Source organism: Camelus bactrianus, chromosome 1, assembly GCF_048773025.1.
Source record: "Camelus bactrianus isolate YW-2024 breed Bactrian camel chromosome 1, ASM4877302v1, whole genome shotgun sequence".
NCBI classification, from domain to species: domain Eukaryota; kingdom Metazoa; phylum Chordata; class Mammalia; order Artiodactyla; family Camelidae; genus Camelus; species Camelus bactrianus.
This window is the reverse complement of record NC_133539.1, coordinates 50,598,434-50,624,100: the sequence shown is the minus strand read 5'-3', so window position 1 is coordinate 50,624,100 and position 25,667 is coordinate 50,598,434. Positions and strand designations below refer to the sequence as shown.

Genomic DNA, 25,667 nt, shown 5'->3' with positions numbered 1-25,667 from the left:
GTAATATAATAACTGTCTTAAGTGACGATGTTTGTAGTAATCTGTTATAGCAGCAACAGGAAGCTGATACAGAGGCCAACAAAGGACACTTTATGGTAGTACTTAAAGGGGTCTCTCTATCAAGCTATGGAGTGGGGACAGGATGCTCAAGAAGAATTACCTAGGTGATAACACCAGAGCTGAGATTGTGTTTCAGAGAAATGGTCCAGGTAGAGAAATTAGTATGTACAGAGTGACACACAGCATGTAAAGTGTTTCAACACATTATAGTGGGGGTCTTAAGGTGGCATCAGGGTGGCTAAATATAAATGAACTATTAGAAAGATATTAATGAGGTGAAGATCAGCAAAGTTTGGAATAAATGTCGTCTTGTTCTGGACACTGATATAAGATAGGGTTGATGGAGAGTCAGACAGCCTCCAAGTTTCTGCGATGTGATCGAGGTTTTGCTGCTCCTCAAGGTAGAGCCTTCCCTAACTCAAACACTTCTGCGTTACAAATATACACTTTATATAGGTCTCTTTATTTTATTTCTTCCTTTTCCCCTAATGTCTGAGGTGGAGATGGGGCTATATGCACTAAGTTAACTGTGGGCCTCACTTTACACATCTGTAAAATGCCTTGCAGTAGTTTCAAAATTGGTTGTGCCTCCGAATCTCGTGGGGAAGCAATGCAGATTCCCCGCCTAATTCTGCGATTCTGATTTAGTACCGGGATGGGGCTTCCCTGCCCTCTCCCCTTCTCCCAAGTGATTCTGATACCCGGCCAGGCACTGGTAACAAGGGGCTGGATGACAACCGGGGTCCTTCAGGTCTACGGTATTCGGTCTACGATTCCGTGAAGGACCCACCCTGCCCCACCCCTTGCCCTCTTCCCGCCCCACCCCTTGCCCTCTTCCCGCCCCTTGCCTTCTTCCCGCCCCTGACGTCGTCTCCTCCGTGGGTTGCTCCACTTGCTCTCGCCTAGCTCCGCCTTCTCCAGCCCCTCCCCTGCCTTCCAAGATGGCTGCCCTGCTACCGGGCCCGGAGCCGTGGAACCGCGTGAGGATCCCCAAGGCAGGGAGCCGCAGCGAAGTGACAGTACAGGACCCCAGCGCGGCGCTGGGTGAGTGAGGCGCCTGGCGAGCAGGGGTAGGCCTTTCCGGGCCGGGGCCGGCGCACGTGCGCGGGGGCGGGACTTCCGGAGCCCGCAGGACGCTGGGAAGAGCCGCGGCCGAGCATGGCCTGGGCTCCGGTGTTTGCTAAGGAAGCTTTTAGGGCACCGGGCTTCACGGTCCTCTTCGCCCACCGTGCCGAACGCAGGGCCTGGCTGAGCGCCTAAGGCCCGAGACCCAGCCCCGAGCCCACAGGGCGTGAAGGAAAAGTGCTGCCTGGGAACCCTTCGTTAACTCAGGCCCCCCAGAGCCGTGGTTACTCCTCAGTCTTTTCCAGCTTCTGCCTCTGAGGGACTGCGGGCCGTCACTTTTACCGCATTCTGCACTTACGCCGCAGTCTTTCTGGGTTCCCCATTCCTTAAATGTAGAATGGGGTTAGTTTTCCCAACCCATCACCGGATTGTGGGGACGATCTGATGATGTCATGTAGGAGGGCGTGCTCTTAAACTAAAGTGTTCTATCAGTGTATGATGGCATTACCATTATTAGGCAGTTATTAGGCAGTAGGGCAGTACGAGCTTGGCCTGGATTTGCATCCTGGCTCTTATTCTGCTGCAGCTAGGGTGAGGGATAGAGGTGTCGTTATTGAAGCTTTCAGGTCCTCAGTTCATTTTCAAATGAAGATAAAAATAATACTTGCCTCGTAAAGCTATTTTGATGAAAGAGTTAATATTATAGGTAAAGCATTTGGAACAGTTCCTGATACGGTAAATAAACAAATAATAGCTATTATTTTTAATATTAAATACTTGTAAGCTATCTAATCATCGCATCTCCCTCCCCATACATCCATCCTGCACAGTTTACACATTAATCTTTCCCCTTCCTCTATTCAAAAATTCCTTAACAGGATTCCTATTAGGGGTGGAAATTCACCAACTCTCTCCCCACCCCTAAGGCAACCCTTTCTGGCCTTAAATAGTTGGGGCAATAAGAAAGTTCGCCACATTACACAAAAATCTGCCTTTGTATTAGTTCTCCTTAGGATGCTAGTGCTACCCTCAGAGCCACAGAGAACACATCAATTCCATCTTCTACTTCATAGCTTTTTAGACTAGGAAGCTGATACCTTGTTTTGCTAAGCACCCTGTGTTGAGTCTGATGTTCATTATATAATTTCCAGTTGTTACAGTGGTTTCTCTTTTTGAGTGTATTCTTAAAGTGGTACCCAAATACAGTACCTTTGTCTTTTAAGAGTATGAATTTATCTATTCTGTCATGCTTATGTGCAGAGCAAAATGGGATTTAGAGAAGTATACAACATGTGTCCCACCTTCAAGGTCCTTAAGGTGTTAAGTGTACACCAAATGGTTGGCTGCAAAGTATTCATATGAAAGATTATTAAAATCATGATAAATGGGAAGTAAAAATATACATTACATTGTAGTTTAACAGATGTAATCTTAGATGTTCTCTTAATGATTTCCTGGACTTGATATCATGTCATCATTTTCCAACTTTTTACATATGTAGAATCATTATGTTGTTATAGGTGAAGCTGATTATGTTAATTTATTCTTCATTTCTTTAAACAAGTGAGGAGATGCTGCTTTTTTTCAGTGTATTTTTTTCTATAATATACTTTATATAGAAATGCACGTTGTCTTATTAAACATCTCTGCTTTAGACCTTTGCATTGCAGCTGTAATTAAAGAATGCTGTCTCGTTACACTGTCACTGAAGAGCCAAATCTTAGATGCAGAAACAGATGTGTTATGTGCAGTCCTTTACAGCAATCACAACAGAATGGGCCGCCACAAGCCCCATTTGGCCCTCAAACAGGTAAGGAGGAAGTGCCCTGTGTTTAAGACTCAACTTGATGAAGATGGCAATTGCACTGCCACTTAATAATTTGTTATTTATGGAAATCATGGTAAATTGTCATTTGTAAGTCTTCAGCCCACAGTTAATGTGCACACTTTCATTTTTTTATTTTTCTGAAAGCATTTCAAGAACAGCTTATTATAGAAAGGAACTATGATTCTTTCCCAGTCTTGTTTCTAGTAGGTAGGTAATTTTTATGAAAAGTTTTCTTCATTATATGTAAGCTATAATAAATGACTGTACCTTTGCTTAGTTTAAAGATTGAGTGATTTGATCAAGACAAAGTGGTGGATTAAGAACCAGTTTTCCTAAGCATAATCAAAATCCCAAAACCATTAAAAAAACAGAGTTGTGATTTACTTATTCTGGAGTATGTATTCTAACTGGAAATATATTAGAGTAAATGAGTATTTAATAAGTTGTGGTGTAACGTGGTTTTGTTTAAGGGTTGGAGTTTAAGACAAAATTGGGCTCTCCAGCTCAGGGACTACGCCACAGAGTAGAGCCTCTTAAGCTGAGTTCCTTATATACTCATTCATGAATTTTATTAATTCTCCATATATTTTTGAAACTTCATGTGCCAGGCACTATGCTTCGTGCTGGGTAAACAGGGGTGAAAAAGACAGACATAACCTCTACCTCACAGATTCATGTTCTCTGGTTAATTTTCCACTCCCATTACTTAAGGCAAAAACAATGAAGATTTTTTCATCAAAGAAAGATTTGGGATCATTGTGTTTTCTTAAGTTTCTTCTCTGGGACAGCTTTTATCTCCTTCTGAGTCTTTTTACTCCAAAACCAAACTTGTCACCTCAGATTGAATTTACAGATTTCTCCTCCTGGCTTCCAAGTTGTGAATAATTATCCAGTCAGAACAATCTGGTGTTCTGTTTCTCTGCTTCTTCCCTTAGGTAGCTCTTCCATCTGGTCAACTATCAGTCAAAACTTTCTCTGCATCTAGTCCCTTCTTTTAGTTCCGGCTGCCATCTCTTTTTTCAGGCCTTGTCAACTTTTAGTTGTCTTGCAATCCTGACTGATCTTTCCTCCTCCAGTCTTTTCTCCATGCTGGCATATTCATGTGTACCAAAGCCAGGTTAATCATCCTGAAACACAGCTTTGGTTATTACTGGTCCTCCACTGCCTCCTGAATAAAGACTAAACCTCTGAGCTTAGCTAACAAGACCTTTTGTGATCCTGCTCTTCAGCTTTCCTTAGCTCAGGCTTCTCTCTGGTCTTTATCTTCATACACTTTCTATTCCAAGGAACCTGAACTCTTCATGAATCCTACTCACCACACTCGTTCCTTCCTGAGCCTTGCTCACCTGGTCCTGTATGTTCAGAAAGCCCAGTCCCTCCATTGCTTTCTTCCTGTCTGTGGCACTTACAGGCTGTTGAAATTTAGTACTTAACAATTTACTATCTTGTTTTAATAGTTTCACTATTAGAAATCATGTTGCTTCAGAAAAATTATCATCTTGAGAATAATCTTATTCTTACCTTGGTCCCCTTTATAGCATTAAGCACATCCTGACATATAGTAAATTCTTAGTCATAAACTGATTTGAGAAGTTTACTTGGCTGGATAAATTTCAAAATTTTAACCGGAAGCAATACGCTTTGGGCTGCAGGTTTCTTTACCCTTAAAAAAAAGGCATTCTGTGGTATTCAGTGTATTTCTGTACTTCGAAATTTTGCATCTCTTTGTTCTCCTGGTCACATCAGCGGCCTTGTCTGTATAATATACATATGAATTTGAGCTGCTCTTCCCTTTCAGGTTGAACAGTGTTTAAAACGTTTGAAGAACATGAATTTGGAAGGTTCAATTCAAGATCTCTCTGAGTCATTTTCTTCTAAGTAAGTGGTCCATCTGCTTTGCAGTGGGCTTTGTGGTGGGCTGGGAACTCAGTGACTTGCTGTGACCTTGCTTTAGACTTTCCTTTGATTATTACTGGAATATAAACAATTATACCTCAGCTGTACAAACTTTGTTTTAATAAAGGGCCCCTGGTATTTGTGGTAATCTTCTCTTGGCCTTTAGGAGAGAATAGCATGACACTGAAATCAGGGTCATGATAAGTTATATTGAAACATCAGTGTCAGTCAACTTCAGTGAGTCATTAAGCATCACTACCTCAAATTGAGCTTAAAGCAAGTCTGCACTTGAAAACTGCTATATAAGTACTTTATATTTAAGAATGAAAGTAATGTACTTTTCTGTTTTTGTCAAGTGAAAATCAGCCTGTAGCTACCAGAGCATGTGTCATCCCCAGCCAACCAGTGGTGGAATTCGTGTTGATGAAGATTTTAGGAGCCTGCAAGTTGCTGCTACGCCTTTTGGACTGTTGCTGCAAGACATTTCTGTATCCTTGAGTTAAGTGAAAGATCTTCTCAACTGGAATTTTCTGGATATATTTAATAGTATTTCTCTTTGAAAGCTGGAGAGTCTGTAAGAGTTATAAGTTAAGGGAATTTTTAAAATTTTGCTTTTTTGGCTTTTCTCAGTAATTGCCTGATACAGCCATTGCCTGAGACTTCTGTATCTACTAGTCTGTTTTATCCTAAGGGCACTGACAGAAATTCTTAACCTTAGAAGCTAAATTTATTATGAGACCTCAGCAGAGTGTATATTACTTTAAGTTTCCATGACTTAAATACAACATGTTTTAAGGTTGTATAATTCCCTCAAGAAAATTCTTTCTAGTTTCAGTCTGTTTCTTTCATAAATGTAGCTCAAAAAATCTAAATTCCTTTGGTTCTGTTTTCCAACTTTAACTTGATACTCCAGCTTGACTGTGAAACATCTAGGTTTGCAAGAATTCATTATTTTAAACCTTGTGATGGTTGGGCTGGTGAGCAGGTTATGGTACGTATGTACGTACCTTTGAAATGCTTCATTTCTTTTTCATCTCTTTAACTCAGCCTAGGTTTCTCATTACTAGTTTTCATGTTTGCTTTCCCATGGGGTGCTGAAGGTGCAGGAATTCTGTTTCTTCATTTCATCAGAGTTTATCTGTGGTGGATTGGGAAGCTAAGTGTTGATGGTTATGTCAAAAGACTAGGCTTTGAATCTGAAGCCATGAATTAACCTCATCACTAAACAATTAAGCAAGTGAATTGCTAGGATTAGCAACTGGAATTAACAAAAGAAAAAATGGTTACTGTAATCGTTCAGCAGGTGGGTCATTTAAAATGAAGCTGTTCCCAGGCAGTCTGTATCATTTGATTCTGCCACTCGGTTTCTAATTTTTTTTAAAAACCAATGTTGTGTTAATTTTTTTGTAAGTTTTTAAATTTTTTATTAATTTTCTTGGAGGGGAGGTAATTAGGTATGTTTGTTTCTTTAGAATGGAGGTACTGGGGATTGAACCCCACTACATGCTAAGCCTGCTGCGCTCTATTGGGAGCTATATCCTCCCCCCCCCCCCACCCCCCGGCAGTGACCTTCTTTATGTGGTCTAGATTCCTTTCTTCCACCTGAAAAACACCTGCTTTTTGAGACATAGTTGAAGTAAAGATCACTGGTAATACTAGTTGCAGACCTTCCCTTTCACCTCACAATATATTATGAAACTTATTTGATGGATAATTGGACTCAAAAATCTGCCTAAATTTATAAGGAGAACTATTTTTGTCCATTTTAAACAATGGGGGTGATTAGCTCTTATTTGAATGAAGAGAAAAAGAGAATCCTCTTGTTTTGATATCGTAACCTGGGTATCTCAAGTACTATTTCCAATCATCTTGTTTTTTATTCTGCTTATTTTTAGAACTAATAATGTTAGAATTACTAATCATATTATTTTAAAGTGTCAAGCATTCATTATTCTTTTCTATAATGAAAATAGCTTGAATTTTTGCTGATTACAATAATACATGCTTAAGAAAATTTTAAAAACAAAAAATGTGAAGAACCTGAAATTTGTCTAAAATCTCACCATCAAGATAAGACCACACTTAAGATTTTGATGTACATCCTGTGAGATGTATCTCCATGTAGTACTTCATTTGGCTTTATATACATAACATTTTATACTTGGATTTTTCTGTTCGGGCTGGACTAATCTTGGCTCTTTGAAAGTATGTACTAAAAACGGGCAGATTGACAGACATTATTTTCAGCCTTGAATCTGTTATGGTTATTATGTCATCTGTAAATTATAACTACTGGCTAATCGATGAGGTCCTGTTTCTTCTTTCTCTAGGGTTCTCTATAAAGATGTTTTAAAAAGACTGATTTCTTTATATGAGCCATTGTTTGGATTACTTCAGGAGGTCTCCAGGATTCAACCATTGCCTTACTTCAAAGGTTTCACCTTTCCTTCTGATATTGCTGAATTTTTAGGAGAGCCCTATTTTGAAGTCTTTAAGAAAAAAATGCCTATAGCTTTTGCAGCTAAAGGAGTAACTAAATTGCTAAATAAACTGTTTTTAACAAAAGAGCAATCACAAAGGTCCAGTGAGGAAACTTTACTTAGAATTTCCAAAAAATCTAAACAAATGAAGATCGATATACAGAATAATGTGGATCTTGGACAGCCAGTAAAGAAAAAGAAAATCTTAAAAGGTAATTTGCTTTGATATGGTACATACTCTAAAAAAAACAAACCAAAAAAACCTGCTGAAATTACAGTATAGTTACACATTGTATAGGAAGAAATTCAGCATCTCGCTAATTAATTTTAACTCACATTAATTATCTTTAGAGAGGCATGATAATACCTGCGTTTTTAAACTTAAGCATTTAGTTATTTGTTTCTGTTGCTTCATAGTTCTTGGCTTGCTTAATTCCCTTTATTTCTTTTGTAGTAGTTTGGCAATGTTTTCTTGCACGTAAGAATTTGTTGATTTGAAAAGAGTTGCCTAAGTTTTTATATCTGTGATCTTCCCATCTCCACAGAAGAATCATCAGAATTTGATGTGAGGGCTTTCTGCAAACAGCTGAAACATAAAACTATTCAGGTTTGTTTGACTTACTTTAATACAGCTTATGACTTCTGCTAATTTGTAGAGTAGATGCCACTTACCAAGGGCAGAGACTGAATCTTACTTCTACTTTTGACCCCAGCCCTAAGCATAGTGCCATCTTAGTTCTCAACCTAAGCTTCTGAATGAATAGAGGCACTCCCAAGGGGTTTGAGTGCCTCTAGTTAATTCAGTTAGTAGAATGCCTTCAGAAACATTTTACTAAGAGTTTTGCTTTATGCTAGAATTTTAAAATGATCCTAGGATCCATCATAGGAGTGGACTGTACTGCTTTAAAGTATGAGTTTTGCAGTCAGACAGAAATGGTTTGAGTCCTGGGTTTGGTTTCTCCTAGCTGTGTGACCTTATGTAAGTTTCTTGACCTTCCCTACCTCTATTTTCTAATAATAGTATGTACCTCATAGAGTTGTGCCAGTTTTAGTGCATGTATAGTGTTCAGCACAGAGTCTGGAGTATGGTAAGCACCTAACTGATGTTAGATGTTGTTAGCTATTTTCATCATTATCACTATCCTCATCCTTTGTCATGAGGCTTCTATTTCTTTCTTCCTGTCAGAGTTCAAGCTTTAACATGATTCCTCTTCTTGCCCAGTGTCTGTAAATTCTGTTTGTTTGGACCTAGCACAAATAACATCAGTGTCACCCTCTTTCATCACTAACTTCTTGACTTCTTTTATCCTCTCTTCTCAAAATTGTTTTCTTCCGGTTTCCTACATGGGTTATTTCTTCCATTCTATTCAAGAATCCTTAATCATTTATAGTAAGTCAGAGTACTTTCCTGAAGGTTTACCCGGATTCCAGCTTGCATTTACATTTTGTCCAGTTCATGAGTTCCAGAGGGAGACGACATCATCATCACCATCATCATCATCACCACCATCATCATCCCTATACTGCATTTACTCTTGCCAGGCATTGTTCAAAACAGTTTGTATGTATTAACTCATATAATCCTTGCAAAAGCCCTGTGAGTTACATACTGTTATTCTTGTTTCCATATTTCAGATGAAAAAATTGAGGCATAGAAAGGACAAGAAATTTGCTCAGGCCACACAGCAGATACAGGGCAGAGCTGGGATCTGAACACAGGCAGTTTGGTTTCACAGTCTTTGTTCTTTTTTGTTACACTAGTCCCCCAAATAGTTCTGTCAGCTCTCTCTTAAGAACTGTGGCTCTCTGTGACCCTTGAGATTTCTGCAGTCCATCCACCTGATCCTAGGTGAGCTGGTCCCAGCATCCCTCTTATTCATGACCAATCACTACCACATTTTTAGCGTTTAGCACCAGTATGCTAAAGTTTTAGTCAAACTTCTTTTATTGAGCTCCAACACAAAGTATTGATAGGTCTCCACCTTTCATATTTCCTACTACTTTTTAATATTTTTTGAGAGAGATATTTGGAAGAAGGTAAGTTTTGAATGGAGTATAGAAGAAGACCTAAAGGTGGCACATTTTAATAAACAGTAAAAGTTGATAAAATTCAAACTTGACTTTATACAGAAAGATGAGGTTGAAGAGACAAAGGTGCCACATCAAAAGATGACTGAATTGGAAATGTTGCTCAATTAAGCATTTTTAATATACATTCAGCAATCATCCCCATCTTCACACGTTTTCAGTAACATTTATGACCCATCATTGAGGACGGTGACTCAGGATATAGAAATAAATGAAAAACAAGCTGTGGTAGCCCAGTATAGAGGAAAAGGACTCTTCAGTTTTTGGGTTTTTTTCCCCTACCAGATAGGTTTTGACCAGTACTTAATCATGTGGACTTTTATTCTTATGTGTAGGTTAAATAAATAGACAGGTATGGAAATACTTATATTGCTACCTGTGTACAACTGAATTCAGCTACAGATGGGATCTACTGTAGCAGAGGGGGGAGGAAACCTTGTGTTAGGAGCAGAGAATAAAAAATTTAAGACAAAAGGAAAGCATAGTGAGCTGGAAAAAAACTTGTTTCCTTCTTTTAAAAAGACGTATTTTCAAATTTTGATAGTCTATGAGTCAGCTTTTCTCTGTTGTCATATATTTGTAAGTCTTTAACAAATCCAATATATTTTTATCACCTTTCCACATTTCAGACTAACTTTGAGTTTAAATGTTCTCAATCCAAATTAAAGGCAACCAAACATTCTTGGAAAGCAATAGGAACTCCCTGTGTGAAAAGTTTTGTGCAAAGATTCCAAGAAGCTGAGACCTTCATAGAACTTTCTAAAGAAATCCAAATGGCGATTCAGTGGTGTAGGAGCAAAAAACTCAAGGCTCAGACCACCTTTCTGGGTAGTAAACTTCTTAAAAGCAACCGGCTTAAACATGTGGAAGCTCAAGGCTATAGGTAAGTATATTACAAAAATTACATTCCTTTACTTTTTTTGTTACCATTTAGGGCACAAGTACATATATTCAAGTTAGCTGCCTTTAAAATGGGATGTCCAGTAAGCTGGGGGCTAAAATTAGGATCTGCTCAAACAAATTCTGTTTACTGCTTTTGTTGGGCAAATCTATATATATCATTGGGAGGAAGAAAGTAAACTTGGTTAATTGGATTATTCACTTATACCCTTCACCATTCCATCCTTTCATTCAGAAAGTGTTAGGAGTGTCTGTGGTATGCTAAGCCTGGGGATAAGCCAGATTTAATCCTCAGGGAGCTCTAGCTCCACCTCTAGCAGGAGAGACGGTCAGTCTGCCCACAGCTTCAGCGGGATGACGGTGTGGGAGCAGAAGTGCCTGCCTCCTACAAGGGTGCACCCCAGCCTCTGGGGTCAGGGTCAGGTAGGTTTTGTTCACAGGAGCTAGATTCTCCATGAATTGATTTCTTCCTTTTCCTGTGATTCTTACATTCTTAGAACTGCTGAAGGATGGTTATCTTTGGCTGTGAGGCAGTAATACTTGAAACAATACATGAAGTTAAATACTTTAGGGTTCTATGTTTTTATTGAAAAAATAATAGATGCTCATGTTTAACAATTTGAGACACAAATGGCTTCAAAAATCCTTATCCCCCTTCACAGAGGCAATCACTCTGAGCAGCTTTTTATGTATCTCTGGGCATCCACCATTATTTCTTATGTATAGTTACAGACATGTATCTGTTCAGGACTTTACAGTGGTTCCCATGGATGAATCACTTAGTCTAAAATTTGTTAAATTTTCTTTAAAAATTTATGGAAAAGGTATTTGTCTTAGTAAAAAAATATGATACATTGTGAGAGCTCTGTTTTGATTAAGAGCTGTGGGAGAAGTTAAGTATTCCTAAGGGATGAACTGCTGGAAGGGTTTATTTACACTGGGCTTCACCTAAAGGTCTGTAGCCATTTAAAAGGGATCTATTCTAGGGTGGAAACTCAGCCTGAGATTGAGCTGTTTGTTCAGGATTGCATTTAAAGTCAGGGTAGATGAAGCAGAGATAATTAAAAGTTAATGCAGAGGGTGACAAACTGGTAGTTATTTGATTAAAACATTATTCTATACTCCACAAAAACAGAGCTGCCCTGTTTTGCTGTTTCAGTAATATGTTATACGTGTAGTACATTTTATGTTGATTTAATATCCACAATAACTCTGTGAGGTAGGTAGTAGTATTCACATTGTATAGATGAGGAAATAGAGGATTTTGCTCAGGGTGATAGAATTGGAGATCTAGAACTCAATTCAGATCCTCTGATTCTTCTATTTTCATTACTTCTATTTCTGTTTCAGTTGAGAAGTACACCTACCCTCTCCTCACTTAAAAATCACCATTTATAGTAAGACTAAATGGTTTGGAAACAGAGATCATGCATTACTACATTAAAATGGGCTTCCTCAAACTTCTCTATTTGTTTAAAAAGGAAGAGGAGAGGTTAGGAAGTAGAGAGACTCATGCTAATCTTTTGAAATCTGACTATCCCAAAGAGTGAGGCAGTTAGGGAGGTACCTTGTGGCAGTACACCCTGTTCAGAAACAAAACACCTAAAATAATCAGCCATTTGAGCTCTGAATTCCCAGACTTGAAGATGAAATATGAATCACAATTAGGGTAGCTCAAGGCTGTCATTCTGTCTTTGCCAGAAGCTCTGTTTTCTCATTCCTCTTCACTTTTACTCCCTTTTTCTTGACTATTTCCTGCTATAATACGAAGCTGTTAATCCACAAATGGGTTGACGCATCCTTGTAAATTTCCCATTTGTGATACATCTTTCCCCCAGTTCTCCTATTAAAGTATGAACATATTAGCCATTATCAAGGCAAAGCTCTGGCACTGAAATATGGAGATCACCATTCAGCTACCTCGCTAGTTACAGGAGCTACTTTATTTTGGTAACATAATGGGGACACATTTGCCAACAATCTGAATCAGAGGGAAGTTGTGCTCTGAAAACACAGATCTGATTTGAAACTCCTATTCCCTTATTCCTTATGATTCTGGAGTTGTACACAGGCAAAAATATAAATTGTATATTTTTCAGTTGGAAGTTGGCAAAAAGGAGACAGAAGTTTTTGAGAATGTCTTTCTGCATCTTAATCTCCAATTTTCCCTCTCTGTCTTTAAGTTTGCCAAAGAAACTTGAGTGCCTAAAAACGTCTGTTTGCAACTGCCTTCTTCATGGCTCAGGTAGCAAAACTTCAAAGCATCATCTGAGACGAAGAAGATCACAGAATAAATTTTCAATGAGACGAAGGAAACCACAGAGAAAACTGCAGTCGACTCTTTTAAAGGAAGTCCAGCAGCCACCTCAAGGGACTCAGAGTGCTACACACACCAATAAAGGGAGACTCTCACACCCTGCAGTTCGCAGAACTGATCTCTTTCCTAACAATAAGCAACTCTTGCGTAGAAGAGTTTCAAATCCTGTCATACAAACTAAGGAGAAACAAATACATGAAAATGTTATAGGAAGCAATGAAAATGAAACTGATTCTTGGACAATGATGCAAATAAACAAACATAATACAACAGGAACCATTAAGGAGACACACGACATTGATGATATTTTTGCTTTGATGGGAGTTTAGATGCTCATATGTAAGACTTAAGTAATTAACTAACTGGTCCAGTGTTTTGCTGTTTTAAGTAGAACAGCTGAGATCTGGAAAGATCTGGAAGTACCACTTGGACTCAGAGCTGCTTTAGTGCAACATTGTACAGCAGTTCATTTCAGTTCAATAAACATTTATCATAGTTTTGTGTCATTTAATCGACAAATATTTGACTATTAAATAGTTTTTGACTCAATTAAGACCTGAATAATTTGGTTTGCAAAACCTATTCTATGCCTTAGGTAAATGGGGAGTAGCAATGAAGCACCTAAAAGGTCATTTTAGCCTTAATGGCTCCACTGGAGGTAAGTACACCTCTGAACACCCAAGGTTTGTAGATTTTAATGGTTGTAGTTTTCTGTATACTAGAATTGATCATCAAAGTTTTGCCACTAATTGTATTACTAGGGAGTGGTCACAGCCATTATTTCACTTCATTTGTTCGCCTTATCTCATTGGAGGGCATATTAAAATGCTTTTGGAGTTCTCCAAAAGTGTGGTGAGACCTCCCATGTGTCACTTCAAATCCTCTTGGCCTCTTACTTAAGCCACTACTATGGCAACCAGTTTCAAGTAGGATTGGACCTTGCCTTCTGGCCTTCTGTTCCAGAGACCTCTCCCTGCCTCCTGGCTTCTGACAAGCTACAGGAACCACGTGGGTACAGCCTGGAAGAGGTATGGGGCTGCCCTCTAACTCCCTTCAAAGACAATCCAGAGGCACATTTCAAAGGACTCCTCAGGTCCCTCAAGACCAAGCCCCATCACCCTATGTGGTATGTGACTCAGTGCATTTGACTGGCTTTCCATCTGTTTCATTTCTCTGTCACTCCTGTTCCCCAATAAACTACTGCATGCAAGCTTTTATTCTGAGCTCTCCTTTTAGAACCAGAAACAAGGCTAAGACAAGCAATAAAGGAACACTAACAGAAAGATGACTTCTAAGATAATTCTATTGTTACTATATATTTTACTTTGTGAATTCCTACATAGTCTTTTTTTTAAAGCTTAAAACATTGCTAGTTAGAATAGACCAGCATGTCAATTCTAAAACTGAAAATATATTCAGAACTGAATTTTCTAAAAAAAAAAGCTACAAAGCTGTTTTACAACCTTAATTTTTTCTCCAGTGCTATTGCTATGACCTTTTAACAGCAAAGCCACTTACAAGAATAGGTCAGTAGCATCTTCATAAAAATACTTTCCATTAACATTCATTCAGAGTAAGGCTTTTATCTTTCCATTCTGAATCTTAATGTATCAATTCTAAATTGCCCCATCAACTTTTTTTTCTCTTACCCTTTGCAAATCACTTTTCTCACCTAAAACTAGTTTTTTTTTTGTCTTTGACTACATAAGATATTATTTCCTCCACATGTTTTCTGTGATAAATCCACCTGTGCATCTTGCTGTATACCTGGGTTGGTTTTGCTTTACAGATATGTAGAATATACTGATGTCTTTTTCACATTTTAATTTTCATAGCTTCTAAGGTAAGAGTTAACAAAAGAAATCCAGAGAACTCAAGTAATCTGCCCAATTTCCAACATACAGTAAATATTAGAACTGGAACTTGAATTCTAGTCTTCTGATTCTGAATCCTGTGGTCACCTGAAGGTGAAATGACTGGCGTTTCCAGCATGGACTGACTGAAATTTATCAAGAATAATTTTTCCCATATTTAAATAAGGACTCTGAAAAAAGATAAATTATAGCCATACATAGGAGAATTTATCTTCAACCTACCTATCAGTGCTTAACAGAAAAGTAGCCCTCTTTTTACCTAGTCCATTGTAACATTAAAAAAATACACTTAATAGACATTCTCTTTAAAAGACAAAAACCCAATACATGGCAAACCCTTGTTTACGCAGTAGTAAATAGGTCTTCATTTTATGGACTTCCACGTGCTCTTGTCAGTTTGTTAAAATAGGAAAAACTGCTAGCATCCGTCCTAATGAACAACACAGTTCAATCATTTATAAACATTTTCCACCCAGGCAGAAGTTCATTCTTGGCTTTGGGAAGATGCAGGTTTTTAGGCTGAAGTGATCCTTCCGCAAGTTACACATACACAACATTTAAAACAATGTTGAAATTTTAGTTTAACTTCAGCTGGCATAGAGAATTCTGAATCTTCAGCTAACTTGGAAGCCATTAGTCTTAAGATTTCCTGTTATATTTGCTATAAAGCATCTCAACAGATGGATTCCAGAATAGGTCACAGCACTGTGAAAAGAAAAGAAAAACCATTTCCTTCCTTACTTCAGAGGTAGTAACAGATCTGAATTCATCTAATTTAAAATCTGCTTACCAAACTCTTGTGAGTTCCATGTATGAAACAGAATGTCTTAATTTGTTTTACTTTTCCTCTCTTCTCCCAGCTTCTTGTGGTATTCTAAATCTGGTGATCCACATTATATGATCTATTTCCTTCATGATTCTACAAATTTCACCATATCTACCATTTTGCTTTTTATTTTCCAGACTAAACTTTTTTTTTTAAATTGTGGTGTAACTGACATATGACATTAGTTTCAGGGCCACAACAGAATGATTCAGTATTTCTATATATCGTGAAATGATCATGACAGTGGGCCTAGCTGTATCCGTCACCGTACATAGTTAACAGATTTTTTTTTTCTTGTGATGAAGACATTTAAGACCTACTCTCTTAGCAACTTTCAAATATGCAATATAAGTTAAACTCAGATTTTTGACTGGGCCAAGGGTCAGAGTCCCTAACCTCTCATCGTTCAAGGGTCAGCTGTACAATACCACATCGTCTTTACCCATTCATCCACTGAGGAACACTTAGGTTGTTTCCGTATTTGGCTATTGAAAATAATGCTTTAATGAACATAGGGGTGCATGTATCTTTTCAAATTAATGTCTTTACTTTCTTTGAATATGTATGCAGGAGTAGAATTCCTAGATCATATGTAACAATTCTATTTTTAGTTTTTTGAGGAACCTCCATACAGTTTCCATAGTGGCTACATCAATTTACATTCCCACCAACAGAGCATGAGGATTCTTGCTAACATTTTGTCTTTTTGATGTCAGCCATTCTAACAGGTATGAGGTGATAAATAACTGTGGTTTTGCATCTGCATTTCCATGATGATTAGTGATGGTGAGGATCTTCTCATGTACCTGTTAGCCATCTGTATGTCTTCTTTGGAAAAATGTCTATTCAGATCCTCTGCCCATTTTTTAATCCAATTTTTTTTGCTATTGAGTTGTATGAGTTTATATATTTTGGATATTAACCCCTTATCAGATACATGACTTACAAATATTTTCTCCCATTCAGTAGGTTGACTTCATTTTATTGATGATTTCTTTTGCTGTGCAGAAGCTTTTAGTTTGATATCGTCTACTTACTTATTTTTGCTTTTGTTGCCTTTGCTTTTGGAGTCAGATTCAAAAACTCATCACCAAGACATGTCAAGGAGCTTACTATCTGTTTTCTTCTACGAGTTTTATAGTTTCGGGTCTTACACTCAAGTTTTAATCCATTTTGAGTTAATTTTTGTGTATAGTGTAAGATACTAGTCTAGTTTCATTCTTTGGCATGTGGCTGTCCAATCTTCCTAGCACCATTATTGAAGAGATTATCCTTTCCCCACTGATATTCTTGGAGACTTTGCTGTAAATTAATTGCTCACATATGCCTGGGTTTATTTCAGAGCTCTCTCTTCTGTTCCACTGGCTTATGTGTCTGTTTTTATGCCAATACCATACTGTTTTGTAATATAGTTTGAAATCAGTAAATGTGATGTTTCCAGCTTTGTTCTTTCTCAAGATTGCTTTTACTATTCAGGATCTTCTGTGGTTCCATACAAATTTTAGGGCTATTTGTTCCATTTCTGTGAAAAAGGCCATTGGGATATCTTCTATTTTGCTTTTTATTTCCCAGACTAAAATTCTGATCTCTTTAATTTGTTCTTTGTGTGACAAAGATTCAATCACCTTGATAATTTAGACCTTTTTTCCTGACTTTTTAAAAAAAATCATCACCATTATTGTGTCTGTTATTGATCTGTCTTACTGTATCCATCCATATACCCATTCACACATTTGTCAGCATGGACATGAACACATGTCTTGGGATACATGGGCTTTTGTGGATACACTATGACTTTTATGAATAAAGGTATATAAAACAGGTGAAATATTTTCTGCTGTACTGCTAATTCTTTTTGGAAAAGTACAGCATTTTAGACTTTTTGACCAAAGCTGCCTACTTGAGAACAGCCCATAATGATTCTGTTATAACTGAAGTTATACAAATACGGCTTAAAGGAGAGACACAAGTTGGACAGTCCACACACTATGGCACCTTTAACTCATCTGCAACATTTCGGTCAATTCATATGATTTTCTTTGTCTTCAGAGTCAGTTCTTAGTTGCTTGAAATTTCACTACATAGAAATATATAGAAGCAATTATATTGTGTCTAATTATATACTTCTTCCATACCATTTATAAAAATAGACTGATCCCAGTGTCAATCTTTAGGGGCCTTTCACCAATTACACTTCTCTACTCAGCTGAGGCAGAGTTTAGACACGAAGGATAACAGTTAACTTTTGCCAACAGACTTAAAGGCCAAATCTCGCTGGACTACAATGTCTACCCACATTTCCACCTTTCTCCTACCAAGATCATAAAGGAAGAGAAGGAAATAAAACCTAACTTATTTTACATTATTGTGTGAGTCGGCCAAACTCCCTTTGGAGGGATGGACTGGGACTTGATCAAGCAAATAAAAGCAAGGAGTATAAATAACTCTACTTTCTGAATTGGGTTTTGAAAGCTACAGAGTACAGTGTGAAAACTTCCTGTATGTGGTCACTGTGGTATAGTGAACGTTGGAGTTCATGAAAGCAAGCAGCCTCTTGTGTCTCAGTTCTTAAGACTTTGAGTGCTGTGTGGCTTCTGCAGTTACATAGTGAGTATGGTGGTGCCGTGATTCCAAGGTCATGCATCAGAAAATGCTGGTATATCTAAAGAAGGGAATGCCTGTAAGAAGTACCAAGAATCTGACAGTTTGGGCTGTTGGCCTGACTCTGCCATTTACCAATGGACTGACCTTTGGGAAGGAAGGAAACTAACATTCAGTATGTAGTTAACGTGTGTACATCAGTCACAATGTATTTAATTTAATCATTCTAACCATCACATTTTTACTAAGTAAGTGAGAAAATAGACTCAGAAAATGAAATAAGTTGCTTTAAAATCTCTAGCCAAGAACAAGAGGAACCATGCAAAATCATGGCTATCTGACCCTGTGGTCCATGCTCTTTCTATTTCAGCAAATACCTCTCTGCAACTCACTTCACTTTTCCAAATTGTAATTGTATCTGTGAAACAGCGATGTTTACTTGTGGATCAATTAAGTGTTTTGAATGATTCAGTGACATAACCTCCCCCAAGACCATCTGTTTTCAGATAGCTCTAGTTGTTCTTACTGTCAAGCCACAATCCAGCCTGAATGGTCTGATAGCATACTGTTCACAGCACTGTGGGACTACTATTTGATCATCCTCCTGTTTTGGACACTATAATTCTATTAATGTAGCTTAAGAAAACATTGTCAATTTTTCTCCAGTCTCCATTAAACTTAGCTTACAGTCAACTACAACTTTTTATTTTTAATAAATGCTGCTGTTAGGCCATAATTTGCCCATCTTACGTTTGTTTTGCCTTTTTAGCTGAATCAGTCTCACTTCCTTCTTATTAGACATTTAAAAAAGTTACTTTTCTATGACAATGCTCAGGGCTCTAAGAAGAACTAGGATTTCTGTTGTATATATGGGACACAAATAGGATAAACACTTGAATGTAAGTCAAAGGAGAAAAGCATTTTGTAGGAATGAATGAAGACAGATTTGGACAGGCATTTTCATAATTACAAACGATTTAACTAGGATCTGAATTGGTAGAACCTAGAATGACTGCTTAGAGGACAGTTTCATATACAATTGTTACTTGGTTTCATTATTTTCTCATAAAAACTACCACAGTGCCTTCCACAAAGAAGTTAGAGTAAGAAAATCACAGAGGAATGGCATTTCTGCTACAGTATAGGTTATTTACTGTACCCAAAGTATACACTGAAAGTAAACTCATGTTCCATTGCTAAACCACATCTAGTATCTCAAAAATTGCTGGTTCAGGAAATAACCATTCTGTCTGCTACCAATGCTTGATTCTAACTTACATGAAGAATTTCATCTTTACATACAGTCTTTTTAAAGGAAAATTCTTATTCCTCACAGCCTGAATGACCTTTCTACAATAAAGAAGAGTCGTTTTCCTTTGGAACTGAGAAAGGGATGGTAGTATTTTTATTGTGGCTGTTGTTTAGCTTATTTAAAATGTAAAAAGTTTTCACTTCCGCTGTGGTCTAGGGTTGAATTAGGCTGAGGGAGAAAGAGAATGAAGATACCACAAAGAAGACTCAGCAAGAATCTGCAGAAGGAAGAGAGAATAGAGGGAAGAAAAAAATAAAAGTGTTGATGGGTTGAACCAATAAATCATGCTAAATGCATAGTCTTCCAAACTCCTCTAATTCTAATACTCCTCAGTATTAGAAACAGATTTAATAATAAAGGTTGTTAGTACAAAAAGTTATCAAGACAATTCAAATCTTACCTTACAGGAAACAACTGAGGAAAACATCCTTGTGTTTTAGTGTCAACAAATTTCTGGATCTCAAGCACTTGTTTTAAAAGATGTCCCTTGGAAGATTTGTCAATTTTTGTTAATACCATCTGTAAGAAAAACATTTGAGCATTAGGAATATAGCTGACCCTTGAATAACATGGGTTCAAATTGCACAGGTCCACTTTTATGTGGATTTTTTTCTCAACAGTAAATACTTGAATATTACATGATCTATGGTTGATTAAATCCGTGGATGTGGAATTGTCAACATGGAGGAATTACTGATATGGAAGAAACCTGTATAGGGAGGGCTGACTACAAATTACACTTGGATTTTCAAATGCAAGGAGGGTTGGCACCCCAACCCTCACATTGTTCAAGGGTCAACTGTTATTTCATAATATTTAGCTTTACACATTTTAGTTACAAATTTTCAATTACTAGGTGACCCACACAAGTTTCTTAATCTCTTAGTACTTGTTTCCTCGTCTATAAAATAAAAGCAATACTTCCTAAAGGAGTTACTGTGAAGATTAAAGGAGTTAATGGATGCAATATATGAAGTATACACTGTGTGTCTGGTGTGTTTGCTGTTTCCAGTACTTTAACTGCACAGGGCCTTGGATTCAAGACCAGTGAAATGCACCCTGGAGCCATATTTGCGATTGCCATACACCAAATGTTTCATATAATCACTATATCTTGTAGTCTAAGATATGTGAGTATTATTAGGTTGATCCATATAAAACTGATAACTTATAATTATTTTAATTTACAAAATGATTGTTTTATATGTAAAATCTAAAGGAAAAATTAGAAGCCAGGCTATTTGTGGGCTGTACCCACTAGTTTTATTCCAAATTATGTATAGTTTTATTCCAAGTAAGTATAAATTCCAATATATGAGGCTTAATATTAAATATTTACCTTGAATAATTTACTTATTCAAAGACAATTACATACTAGAGGAAAAGTAAAATCTTGGTGTATCTATCAAAGGTTTTCTGTAGGAAATTTCTTTAAAATTAAATTTCCTGACTAATCAATTATGCTTTTTAGTTATAAAATATATTAAAGAAAGAAGGAGTGAGAAGCAGAATTCTTTCCTCATAAAGGCAAATATGCTGATTTTTAAAAGGAGACGTAATTCCTCTGTCACAACCTCTTTTCCAAAAACGAAAGTAATATTTCCTTAAAGTTAAAACGAAGGAAAATATATGATATCTATGATATTAAATTAGGAGTACTATTACTTAATCAAACCAGTCTGGCAATATCCGGGCATTTTTTACTATGCATTGTAGACAATGTATATCAATCCTCTGGCTCTTCACCCCATAAGTTATCTCTAATGTGTCACAGAGCTTTTGCCAAACTCAAGAATTCCATAACCCTAAGAATACAAAAAAGTTTCTGACTGGTAACATGGCTTAATTTGCATTAAAGTCCACTGTTACATTTTAGTGGTTTTCTGACGTTTTTCTGAAGCCAAATTTTAGTCAATGGGTTCTTTTCCTTAGAAAGAAACTTTAAGATATTTTATCTGGAAAACTCACAAAGCAAAATAAACATGGACACCAACCTATGAATCTATTCTATTCCAGGGCAAACAACAGAAAGAACACTGGTAACATATTCTCGTAAGAAATTTTGTTTTCTTTATGAATATAAACTTCCTACTTATGTGTACTAAAGCCTGCTACATTCTTGTGATGTTCTTAAATTCCAAATTAGCAAATTTTTCAGTTGCAGTTTTATTTAGATTCTGTTAAGTACTATCTGTGAAGCTGCTGTTACAGAGCTACTAATGAGTTCCAGCAAATACTCATATTGCCATTAAAACAACAACAAAGAAAAGCACTTAGGAATACTAAATGAACAATTTAGAAAAACTCTTACTTTGACTATAATATTGAACACTTAAAGCTAGAAGAAGGAAAAGAGCACCAAAGAACTTATTTTAATATTAATGGATGATAATTCAGAAGATTATTCGAAATGTACTCTTTTATCTCTTGAGGAGGCAAGACCTACTCACTCATTAAAAAGATACACACACAGAACTACTATTTCTAACCGCAACCATGATTCAAAAGAAATACTTACCACATATGGTAATGCAAATTCTTCACACATTTCTATGGCAATATTGTCCATTTTTTGAATTCCAACAACACTATCCACTAACAAAAATGTTCTCATCAAACTGTAAGAATGCAGAAATGAAGATTAACAGCAATACAAAATATATTCATTCATTTCTCCACCCCCAACCCTCACTATACTAACAAATTTCTATTGAATAATTATCAATTCAAAATTTTAAAAAATTTCTTTAGGCAGAAGTAACTCTCAATTCACCAGGAAGTCCATCCTACAGTCCAATGGGTCTCAATGCTGTTTATGTTCAATAACTAAATTCATTAAATATGAATTTATTTCCATAGCATATATTGAACACAAAATATTCTGACTAGAACTGGAAACAAAGATGAATGAGTTCCTTCCTCTTAAGAGCTTGAACTCTACTGGAAGGAAAAAACAGGAACCCAATTAACTATAATTTATCATAAAAATGTCTAAATTTTCAAATGTTACTTTAAAACTAACATAACAGAAACCAGACACATTGTATTTTGTATTTTCTTGTGTAAATATTTTATCTTAGTTTCTATGTAAAGTACAATAAGCAAGATACTTTAACTACTTTTTCACACTTCAGAAGTTTAACATTAATTTTCCTATATATTGTACAATGCTTGAAACATAGAACTGCTACTTGACCACCTATGGGGACAAAAAGGTAATATTTACAGAGGATGTGACGTCAGAAGCACTTTAAGGATGATTAGAATTTACTGGTTTATTTAAATCTGGCAAATACCAGATCGACCAACCATTTTCATTTTCAAAATTAGCAGCTAAGAGTTGGGTAAAAGAAAAATAAACTCTGCTCAAGTACTATTTATAGTCTCAATTTAGGAAAACACTTAAATTTAAGTTTAAGCTAATTTATAGGAAAAAACTAAGTAAGCAGTATATACTTTGTTCCTAAATATTGTATTGTAGAATATTATGAGAATAAAGTGGACTTTCTAAAAATGTCATTTGATAAACTGAAATGTTCACCATGTGCGGAAGCTCTATTAATGAAAACATGCTTTGGGGTTAAATGTAACTAACTAAAAAAAAAAAATTTCTTACTTCTTTCGTTCTTTTAGATAGGTTTCTACCATCTTGACAAAATCTTCAGGTGCTCTATAGCCATAACCTGGCATGTCCACCAATGTAAAATATTTTCCAACTTTGAAAAAATTCATTTTCTTTGTGTGCCCCTGATAAAATGAATAAAAAAATAAAAGCTTTTGTACAATATGTCCTTTATTTATTTCATGATTCAATCAACAATTATTTTCAAAAGCATAAAAGTATTCTGTATATAATCCTAATTATGCTGATGATGATACAGGAAAAGGAGTAGAAGGAATGTGACTGGAGGTAAGTTTAGATGATTCTAATTCTTCTCTCCAATCATTCTTTAAAGAGACTCTATATTACTTAAGAAGAACTTTAGATTCCATATTAGAAACATGAAGGCAAAGTATTTTCAAGACTTTCCTATTTGACTGGCTCCCTCTTAGTGAAAAAACTATCCCATTCTAAATGGTATGACTGCATTAGTCAATATTCTCTGATGAATACTGTATCTCCACTTTAAAGAGAAATTAATTATAGCACAGATAGGTTCAAGTAAATGCTTACTGTCAGTCATACTAGTTCTCAAAAAATCTAGATGCAAAGCCTGATAGTTTATTATATGACTAGACTACTGCTTCTCTAAAATCAAGATATTTTGCATGTTTTATTAGATGGGTTTAGTGCTTTCATTAAGCCATTTAAAAAGCACGTACAACACTAAAAAATATCTGGGCAACTAAAACTGATGTAAAGATGATAAATAGTGGTTTACTCATGTGGTTTTGTGTCCACAGACATTTATTAATCAGGAAAGAAAAGATTAAGACAAATAATTTTAAATGTCAATTGTTTAGAACTTAGAACAAATATTTTCAGAGAAAAGATTTTATAAATGGTGCTTAGATTTCCAGTGAGCTTATGTGTCTATTTATAGGAAAATGATTTTAGAGTTACAGATTAGGAATGTCAAGAACACATTTCCTTCACAGACTTCTCACAGAAGGGGACAATCCTACCTATAAGTGAGAGTTTAGCTGAATTATTTGGTGAGGCAGGGCAGGGGGGAGTAAAGACAGGAGGGTTAACAAATGACTGCAATCATCAGTGCTGGAGCCAGGGAATCAACCACATGAAGAAGTGGGGAGCAAGAGACTAGTGAAGCCTCAGGAAAGGGTTCTAAGAAAACGGGGGCAGTAAGCATTGGGTGAGGGGGAGCATTCTGCCAAGGACAGAAGGTAAGGGGAGCTGGGGTGACTTCTGAGGAGAGGGTATGTTAAACATTGGTAGAGTCTGCATTATTGAGAAGGAAGGAGAGGAAATGAGAAAATGACAGCTACTCTAGCAGACTGGCTGGGATAACAAGGCACATAATCTGGCCCTGGGTAAACTGGGAAGAGCCTGATTGTTGTGTAAGAGTTTGCAAGGTACAAAAGATTATAGGAGAAGAAAAATACACTTTAAAGCTGTTTCCTCTAAAATCAGCGTAGAACTAGATGACTATTCTCACAGAAGCAAATATAGAATGACGACAGAACAATTCTTTGGAAAAGATTTGGACCAAGGAAGATTTCCTTAAATACTGGCAAGACTACTAAAATAAATCCAGACACACTTCCTCTTCTTTGGAGAAATACATAGGCATTGACGAAATGTTTTACTTCAGTAGTTGTTAGAAAGAAATCACTTTTCTAGGAACCCAACAATTATGACTTCTTGTACCTCCCAATATTTATTACTCATCTTAATCAATTCAGAGACAATTTAGGCATTTCAAGCTTAAACATACCGGTTTTTTGGAGACTCTGACTTCAACCTCTGGGGCAAGTGAAAATAAAGCTTTTATGAGAGAGGATTTTCCAACATTGCTTCTGCCTATAAAACATACCTTATACAAGGAAAAAGAAGATAAATGAGTACTAGTTTACATATGTATGTGTGTGTATGTATAGATATATGTTGTATTAGCTGCAAAAATCTATTAACACTATTCAGTCTTGCCTAAGCATAAAACGTAGATTGTGGTTAGTCAAACCTCAAATTCTAACATACAGCTACTATCTAATAAATGATTTCAACGTGGCAGGCACTGTTTTAAGCACTTAACATATGTTTTCTTATTTGCTTTTTACAATATCTCTATGAGGAAGATAATATTGTCCTCATTTTACAGATGATAAAACTAGAGGCTAACTATAGAGGTTAAATAATTAAACTGTATTTGCTTACTGAGTTACAATAATGATATGCGTCCATACAAAGCTAGAAAATCTCTCTTGTTTGGTGACAAGAAATAGGTGATAGCAAAATCCCAGTCCAAGCCTGCACGACCAGCAGGCGGTTGTCTCACCTCAGGGCAGAGGAGGTCCGGGGCGTGGTCGAGACTCACGGCGGAGCTGAGGTACTCGATGCGGTTCCGGACGGTGGCCGTGAAGACGCCGTCGGACTTCGCGATATCCTCCAGGCTCGGGTCGAAGGTCTTAAGGTGAAAGTCCGGTCTCGAGCCCGGGACGAGATGCCGCTCGAGTTCTTGAAGCGGGAACACAAGCTTCGTCAGCTGCTTGCTTGGCAGCCGTAGAACCTCCGCGAAGGCCTGGGACGTGTTGTAAGCTCGTCTTCCGCGCCCCAGCGCAGTCCTTGTCGCAAAGAGCTGGCCCAGCCCAGACCGCAGGCGGCGAGCTGCCATGTTCCTTTCCCAGAAGCCCTGCAGAGGGACCTCATTCCCAGGGTCTGGGATGCACGTGCGTGAACCCGCTCCCGCTACGCCTGCTGGTAATTGTAGTCTCCGCTGGCCTCGCTGGTTCCCTCCCGCT

General features: G+C 37.1%; 3 protein-coding genes across 10 annotated transcripts in view; 2 read left to right on the top strand and 1 right to left on the bottom strand.

Annotated features, from left to right (window-relative positions):
- The first annotated feature begins 903 nt into the window (after nucleotides 1-903).
- On the top strand, nucleotides 904-13,140 carry RMP64 (ribonuclease MRP subunit p64). Of its 5 annotated transcripts, none has more exons than XM_010970803.3 (9): nucleotides 904-1,104; nucleotides 2,781-2,935; nucleotides 4,752-4,831; nucleotides 5,206-5,337; nucleotides 5,763-5,840; nucleotides 7,180-7,283; nucleotides 7,875-7,936; nucleotides 10,086-10,300; nucleotides 12,501-13,140. In XM_010970803.3, the coding sequence occupies exons 1-9, from the start codon at nucleotides 1,002-1,004 to the stop codon at nucleotides 12,961-12,963; spliced, it is 1,392 nt and encodes a 463-aa protein (XP_010969105.1). In that variant the 5' UTR covers nucleotides 904-1,001; the 3' UTR covers nucleotides 12,964-13,140. The 5 variants fall into 5 exon arrangements, with proteins under 5 accessions (XP_010969105.1, XP_045363146.1, XP_010969104.1 ...); XM_045507190.2 differs by having other exon boundaries at nucleotides 10,047-10,300; XM_010970802.3 differs by having other exon boundaries at nucleotides 905-1,104; nucleotides 7,180-7,541.
- A 1,553-nt stretch (nucleotides 13,141-14,693) lies between these two features.
- On the bottom strand, nucleotides 14,694-25,540 carry GTPBP8 (GTP binding protein 8). Of its 4 annotated transcripts, none has more exons than XM_010970800.3 (6): nucleotides 25,205-25,540; nucleotides 24,644-24,742; nucleotides 22,864-22,994; nucleotides 21,766-21,865; nucleotides 19,648-19,766; nucleotides 14,694-15,213 (listed from the first exon to the last, which is right to left on the bottom strand). In XM_010970800.3, the coding sequence occupies exons 1-6, from the start codon at nucleotides 25,538-25,540 to the stop codon at nucleotides 15,123-15,125; spliced, it is 876 nt and encodes a 291-aa protein (XP_010969102.1). In that variant the 3' UTR covers nucleotides 14,694-15,122. The 4 variants fall into 4 exon arrangements, with proteins under 4 accessions (XP_010969102.1, XP_074219653.1, XP_045363148.1 ...); XM_045507192.2 differs by lacking the exon at nucleotides 14,694-15,213 and adding an exon at nucleotides 19,323-19,464; XM_074363552.1 differs by lacking the exon at nucleotides 24,644-24,742.
- Nucleotides 25,491-25,667, top strand: part of LOC105081658 (cell surface glycoprotein CD200 receptor 1) — a 53,246-nt gene continuing 53,069 nt past the window's right edge. The window contains exon 1 of the mRNA XM_074363532.1: nucleotides 25,491-25,626. The gene's annotated coding sequence lies outside the window, so the exon portion shown is untranslated. The remainder of the gene's footprint in view (nucleotides 25,627-25,667) is intronic.